Raw genomic sequence first — 7,485 nt, forward strand, 5'->3', positions numbered from 1 at the left:
TACATAAATATTATATACGAGAACTTTATCTTCACAAGGGCACATAGAATTTTACTTGTAATTTAAAAAGAAATTAATTATTGGTTTCATCTCAGTTGGAATGTAAACGTTGTGTGAATTGCTTAGTGCTATATATCTACCTCTAGAATTAGAGGAGTTAGGTTGTTTGGTGAACCCACCAATTTACTTTGGTCATCAAGTTACATTTTACCCAAAAAAGAAAGACAAGCTGATATCACGCGGTACACAATTCACCCAAAAGCGAACGTACCTAAAGCTTTATTCGATGGCCGAGATTCTCAAGTTCTCAAAAGTCAAAAGACATTCATAAACATTTCAACTTTCTACAGGATAAAATGACCAATCGTTAAATTCAGACAGATTTCCAACTTAAAATTAATTAGCAATAAGTGGATTGACTCTAATAATTACCAAACCACCTAGACAACAGGTACCACAAACTGAGGACATCAGCAAATAAACCAGACTACTTCATGAACAAAACGGAGAGCTTTATCAGTCTTTTTTTGTTTGCGTTTTCTAGAAATTTTGTGGCCCAAAGATACAGTAATGGTTCGGTATGAACAAGTATACCTGTCTGAACATCAATGGAATGATCTGAGATTTGGTCAGTATGACAAAAGCCTAATGTCTTTGCTAGAGGCCTAAACTGTACTATATCAACTGAAATTTACATGGAGAAGCTTGTTGATAAAGCCAGGGGAAACATCGGGTTGTTGCTTCGCCATGGTGATATTTTCAAGACTATTTAGATAGAAATTTCAAAGACGAAATAATAGAGAAAGCTTGACCTGTTTTCTAGCCTAGAGGAAGCCACTTGGATGTTTGAACGAACACTGTCGTCGAATGCGCAATTAGCGAACCCATTGGACTGCAAAAAATCAAGAGAGGGCTTTTGAAACCAAACTGATCAAGTTTGTCAAAGAATATGACACGTTACGGGATCAAACTGAACAAAACAATAACATTTGGCTCGAAATTAAATATATATAAATTTCAGGGTCCATAATGTAATTTTTAGTATTATTCTCTCCTATCTTATTTTTTAACGGTCATCCAAAATCAGATCAGTTCCATCTCCGTCGACAACTGTCGTAACCCTAACAAACCCAAAATGTCCTTTGACAAAAATAGCCTTACTACAAGGGAAACAAAATTGAAAAAAGGAAATTGACAAATTGACAAGTTGCTTGGGTACTAAGCAATTACGTTATTTCCTTTTTTTTTTTGCGACTCACCACAATTGCTATATATGTTCTACTAGCACTCTCATTATTTCCAATATTTCTTCTTCTACTTCTAGTTTATCATTCATCAAACCCTAAGCCACCTGAGAGAATCAACAAACGAAGAAAGAACAAGATGAAGGATTTGATTGCTGCTGCCATCAAGAGCACTTACGATACTCGGAGCCCTGGTGGAGTCGATCGTTGCATCGATCTATTGATTCGGTTGAAGTCTCTGTCTCTCTCCGTCAAAGATATTCTTTACTTCTCCAAGTCGATTTTCAAACTCGAGACTTTGAGAAGGCATCGAAACCCTAAAATCCGGGAAGTGTCTCAATCTTTGTTTACTTCCTTGTTGAAGACGCTCTACTCGCAAGGGACAGACAACCCGGCCGGTCTTAACAAAGCTCGTCTGAAGAGGAAAGAGGCAAATACCGGGTCTTTGACGAATAAAAGGGCAAAGACCAATCTTTTGGTTTCGGACAAGAAACAAGATCACAAAACTCTCGCTCGGGAACCTGTGGTAAGGAGGGCTGAGACAAAGAAGACCGATGCTTGCATGTCTGTTACGACCAAGCCTGTTACTACCACGGCTCTTCCTCAGCAATCGAGACGGGACATCAAAGATGGTAAGGTTACAACCAAAACCTTGATTCCTCCTCCGAGGAGAGTCCCTGCTTGCAAGAACGTTCCAGCGAAGGCTTCTAGAAACCCTAAAACAGAGGAGATGGTTGAGCTGTTTGAAGCAGCAAAAAAAGCGGCTGACGTGGCCAATGCTAAGGGTATTCTCTCTGGCAAATCAGACGCGTTGAGGTGTGTAGAGGCTATCTCATTACTCATGAAGATGAACGTCACTCCTAAACCTAATGAGCCAAGGAAGATGATCGAAAGGCTGGAGAGACTTGCCAAGCACAAGGACCGTACGATTTGCAGTGCTGCAACAACCCTTCTCCAGATTTGGAGGCAGAGGATCAGAGAACAAGAACGTAAAGAGTCTTCTGCCATCAAGAACCCTCGTAGAGTTCAACGAACATGCGGTCAGGGCTTCACAAGAGAATCTACAAAGGCGATGAAGTTAGTGATGTGAAGATTGTAGCTTGAACAAAAGAATGTCTCTGTTGGATTCAATATAGCTTGTAGTAGTAAATCATTGTATCAAGAGTAGTATGAAAGTGAGGAAAAGATGGAAACCATTTGTAAGAAACTTATTCAATAGTCGTCAGTAAATAAGATTTATTTTGTTTCTTGATACTCTAAGTCAGTGGTTTCAGCAACTCTCTGTTATCATAAACTAGTTTAGAGTAACACACAACATACTATTAGTATCACTAAGCATTTGCTTCTAATGAACCACACAGGCTTGTAAGAAAGCAACAGAGTATGGTCCTATCACGAATCCAAACAACACTTCCAAGCACATACGCTAATTGTTACTGCTCTCCACTTCCATGTTTCTTCTTCTGGCTCTTGTGTCGGTGGTGGGTTTGTGGTGAAGCAACTTTCTTCAAGAGGAATCCCCACATAACTCTGGATTCCCTTTAAATGCTGCCATATGATTTGTGTCCCTTGTGGTATTTCACCACTGAGCTGATTGTCACAGAGACATCTCCCACTGTACGCCACATATGATAGTCACAGCTGGAACTCATCTTTAATAGAAGTTCTTCCAAAGCTTGCCTGAGGAATGCACAACAGATCAAGAAGGGTTTAATGAGGTTTTGGATGAACGCTGTAACTGTGTTAATAAAATATTCCAGGAAGGAACGTAGAGAATATTAATCATTGTTTGCGTTTTTCAGGTTTCTTGCTGAAAGATGCAGTAATGGGTTTTGGATGAACGTTATAACTGTCTGAATATCAGTGGCATGATCTGAGGTTTGGTCAGCACAATAAGGCCTAATGTCTTTGCTAGATGAAAAAACTGTAATATATCCTGAAGAAATTGTAACCTGTAAGAGAGTGTATGAGATCTCAGTTTCCACAAAAGTATAAGATCTCAAATGCTACAATAACTAGATAAAAGAAACCAAGCATTGAAGATCATCACTTTTTCCAGTGAAATGAAAATAATTTAAAGAAGCAAACATTTTTAATCAGTCAACTACATGTGGTTTCAAATGTAACACATACTCAGCTAAAAGACATCATCTCCTTGTTATGTTAAAAGTGCTTATGCAAATGGGTGAAGGGTCTCAACTCTCAAGATTCAAGCACTATATAAGAGCTTTGCATTAAAAAAAGAAGAAGCAAAACTAGAAGCAAACACAGAATTACCAATGGCTATAACCCCCCCCCCCCCAAAACGGACATTTTGATCAACACTGTCGGTAAAAATACTGGAAGATTGTGCCATGTGTCAGGAATCTGAAAACAAAGCAAAAACATATGGGTACCAAATCAGTACAAAGGAAACTGCTGGCGAACAATTGAAATATAACTAAATATTAGGGCCTTTTCCGTAATTTACACAAAGTCGGGGACGGATGGGTGGATGGATAAGGCTCTCTGTCTGGGTCAGGACAAGGTTTTAAGGGTTTTTCTGAAGTCTCACTCAATACAGTAATACACACTACAGTTCCATCTCCTCTCCTCTCCACTCTCTTCTTCTCCGGTAAGAACTCAGAGATTTGGAATTTCTAATTTTAAACTTTGAAATCGACAACCTTTTTCTTGGCTTATTGATGAGAGTTTATGTATATGATTTGTCTTAAAATACTGTGGAGAGATTTCAATTCTCCGATCGAATTATCAAATGGGTATTTAACCAAATTTCATTGGATCCTGATTTTATTTCACCTTTTCTTGATTAGATGTTAAAGTCTTATGCTTTACAACATTCGTATGTATCTTCTCTATGTTATGCGCAGATCCAAACTCGGTGTCACAAGATTGGATTAAAAGAAGGAGCCATGGCAAGTCTTATGATGGCCACACCATTCGCAGGTTCTCTCACTCAATGCAAGAAAACAAAAGACATGTCCCTTCAGAGAGCCTTTAAGGTAAAATGTATGCAGACACCGTTGGAAGAGCTGTACAACGTTAAAGTGGAACGGAAAGTGTCACAGAGACGGTTAGATGAGCTCGGGGTTTCCAGATGGTCGGTTTGGAAGACTGGGAAGTGCAAACTGCCATGGGACTGGCAGGTGGATCAGTTGGTTTACATAGAAGAAGGAGAGGTTCGTGTTGTTCCCGAAGGCAGCAAGAGGTTTATGCAGTTTTTGGATGGAGATCTTGTTCGTTACCCGAAATGGTGATGATGATTGATTCAAATGTAGACTTGAGTTTTGAGCTAAGAAAGTTTGCACTTGTGTGTGTTGTTGTAGCCTTATGGATCCTTATTATGATAAAATAACAAAACAATTTGTCTTCTTCTTCTTCAGAAGTTTGTGTAACGCTGATGAATAATCAAAAAGGAAACTCGCAACCATGAAGAGATTTAATTATTTAACTTGAATTTAGAAATAAAATAAAAGAACTTTTTAAATAAGGAACAAAAGTATTAGGAAATTATTTTCAGAGTCGTAGTTACTAGTAACATTAACCAAAAAAAAAAAAAGTTAAGAAAATAATCTTATTGATTTATGTGGGGATTAATTTGCTTTTAGCAGCTGTGTCTGTTACAAATTGATTTAGGAGTCGATTTAGACGAAAATACCCTTAGGCGAGGAAAAAGGAAATTGAAAGAAGTTGCTTGGATCCTAAGCTACTAAAGTTTACAGTGTACAGAAGCCACACTCTCTATATATATCAACTCTCTATCACTTCCTCTGTTTCTTTATTTCCATCTTACAAATCACTCTCAAAACCCTAGCTTCTTCTCTCGTTACCTGAAACCTCTTTTCCATAATTCGATCACACAAATCATCTGAAACAAACGAAGAAAGAAAGATGAATGCGCAGGAGGTATCTGCTGATTTACAAGCTTTGTTTGCCGAAGCCATCGAAGCCACCTACCTTACACGAAACATAGACGGCATCGAACGCTGTGTCGACGCGTTGAGTAGGTTGAAGTCTGCGTCTCTCTCCGTCAGCGATATTCAACTATTTTCTAAGTCAATATTTCGGTTGGAGACTCTGAGAACTCATAAAAGCCCTAAGATCAGTGAAGTATCTCAATCTCTGTTCGATTCATGGTTGTCCACTCTCTACGGACAAGGAAGAAGAGACCAATCTCTCGAGCCGAAGACGAAGAAGACGGAGACGCTGCTTGCAAAAACGGAACGGGACATCAAAGACAAAGATGGTGGTAGTAAGGTTACAACCAAAACCTTGCTTCCTCCTCCGAGGAGACTCGCTGCTTGCAAAAACCCTAATTCCGCGGAGATGGTGGAGCTGTTCGAAGCAGCAAAGAAAGCTGCTGACGTGGCCAACGCTAAGGGTATTCTCTCTGGCAAAGCAGACGCGTTGAGGTGCGTTGAGGCTATCTCGTTACTCATGAAGATGAACGTCACTCCAAAACCTAATGAGCCAAGAAGGATGATTGAGAGGCTTCAGGTACTTACCAAGCACAAGGACCGTACGATTTGCAATGCTGCATCAGCCCTTCTTCAACTTTGGAGGCAGAGGACCAGAGAACAAGAACGTAAAGCTGCGTCTACAATCGATATGATTCTTTGCAAACCTCGTCATGGTCAGCAGATACGAGGTCAGGGCTTCACAGGAGAACCTACAAAGACGAGGAAACTAGTTATGTGAAGATCGTTGTTTAGACAAGTTCATTCTTTTGTAAAAGCTCATGCCAATATATAAAATCTCACGAGTTATTCTGTTCCTTATGTTTTCCAAAGTAACGTTAGTACATTGTTTGATATGGAAGTAACTAGTTTATAGATTGTTTAGTGATTTTAACTCCTCTGCTTTCAAACAATAATTGTGATTGTTTTAGTAACTTCACACACACACTCAAAGATCAAATACCATTTTAGAAAAAGAAGCGAAACACTGTATCAGGATTCTTCAAGAGAAGCTAAGTATGAGTGTGAGGATGAGATGGAATCCGTTTGTATTACATGTTAGAGTGACATTTGTAAAATGTGTTGTGGCTTTCAGTATGCAACTTCATCCCGGTTAGATATTCTTCATGCCTTTTACACTTTATTTGTCTTTTAAGAACTACATTGCTGAGCAAAACACACAACAACAAGGCTACATGAAATCAATGTTAGAATTGAGAGAATAGAATGTGAGAGTAATGAAGAAACAAAGTATGGTTGATTTCAAGAGATAGAGAATGAAGAAAACAAGTGAGAATAAGAGAGAGAGTAAAGAGTAAAGAGAAAGTGAAGAAAGAGAACTCCTCTTTTTCTTAGATCTGGAAAATATCATTACTGTTATAAGATAAGCATTGAAATGATCATCCACTTCTTTACCAAACTCAAGCACTATGATCATCCACTCATTTACCAACTCAAGCACTATGATCATCTACTCATCAAGCACTATGATCACCCACTCATTTACCAAATTAAGCACCATCTTTGTTATTTTATGTATTGTTGTTCACTATAAATACCATCACTCATCTCACTCTTTTGTACACCATAAACAAGAACAAAAGTTTATAATCAAAGAACCATTACATCTTCTTCTTCTTCCTTATAATAAACTCTCTCCCTTATACTAGTGTTATTTGCTTCCTACGGGTATTAAATTCTACTCTTATTTAAATTTCTCGATACTATAAATTATAAGTTATTTCATAACACGTTATCAGCACGATCGTTCTGCAATTCGGTAAAATTTATTGTATCATATATACTCTGCTATAATGGTCGGTATACCGTCTGTACTATTATTTATATTATGTTATAATGGCCGGAATACCGCCTATATTATTTATTAATATTTTAATTAATTTATTGGTCGGCCGAGCCGCCTTATATTCTATTTATTGTTAACTGGACGGCCGAGCCGCATTTATTTTCTGTTTGTTGTTAACTGGACGGCCGAGCCGCCTTTATTTTCTGTTTGTTGTTAACTGGTGGTCGGCTGAGCCACCTTATATTTTGTTTATTGCTAATTGGTCGGCCGAGCCGCCGTATAATTTATTTATTATTCTGCATTGACCGGCTGAGCCGTCGCATAATTTATTATCATAACAAAAAATATTTATTCACCATAATTTTTATTTTTATCAAAATTTTATGAAATTTAATAGATTTGATTGATCGTTTAATACGATATTTTCAGACTGATTTTTAGTGCACTCGATTTAACCCCAACGGTCACAAAGAAAAAT

General features: G+C 38.1%; 2 protein-coding genes across 5 annotated transcripts; both read left to right on the top strand.

Moving 5' to 3' along the window:
* The first annotated feature begins 243 nt into the window (after positions 1-243).
* Positions 244-2,334, top strand: LOC106377705. The gene has a single exon (XM_048755482.1). The coding sequence runs from the start codon at positions 1,384-1,386 to the stop codon at positions 2,332-2,334; it is 951 nt and encodes a 316-aa protein (XP_048611439.1). The 5' UTR covers positions 244-1,383.
* Positions 2,335-3,714: 1,380 nt separating this feature from the next.
* On the top strand, positions 3,715-6,787 carry LOC106379156. 4 transcript variants are annotated; one of them, XM_048754168.1, is made up of 2 exons: positions 3,715-3,858; positions 4,115-6,787. In XM_048754168.1, exon 2 carries the CDS (start codon positions 5,136-5,138, stop codon positions 5,940-5,942), a length of 807 nt encoding a protein of 268 aa, XP_048610125.1. In that variant the 5' UTR covers positions 3,715-3,858; positions 4,115-5,135; the 3' UTR covers positions 5,943-6,787. The 4 variants fall into 4 exon arrangements, with proteins under 4 accessions (XP_048610125.1, XP_013674624.1, XP_048610126.1 ...); XM_013819170.3 differs by having other exon boundaries at positions 3,791-4,003; positions 4,115-4,615; XM_048754169.1 differs by having other exon boundaries at positions 3,812-4,003.
* Positions 6,788-7,485: the final 698 nt, after the last annotated feature.

This window comes from Brassica napus, chromosome C4, assembly GCF_020379485.1.
Source record: "Brassica napus cultivar Da-Ae chromosome C4, Da-Ae, whole genome shotgun sequence".
NCBI classification, from domain to species: Eukaryota; Viridiplantae; Streptophyta; class Magnoliopsida; order Brassicales; family Brassicaceae; genus Brassica; species Brassica napus.

Coding starts and splice junctions, on each gene's coding strand:
- LOC106377705 (XM_048755482.1), top strand. CDS start 1,384: ATGAAGGATTTGATTGCTGCTGCCATCAAGAGCACTTACGATACTCGG.
- LOC106379156 (XM_048754168.1), top strand. CDS start 5,136: ATGAATGCGCAGGAGGTATCTGCTGATTTACAAGCTTTGTTTGCCGAA.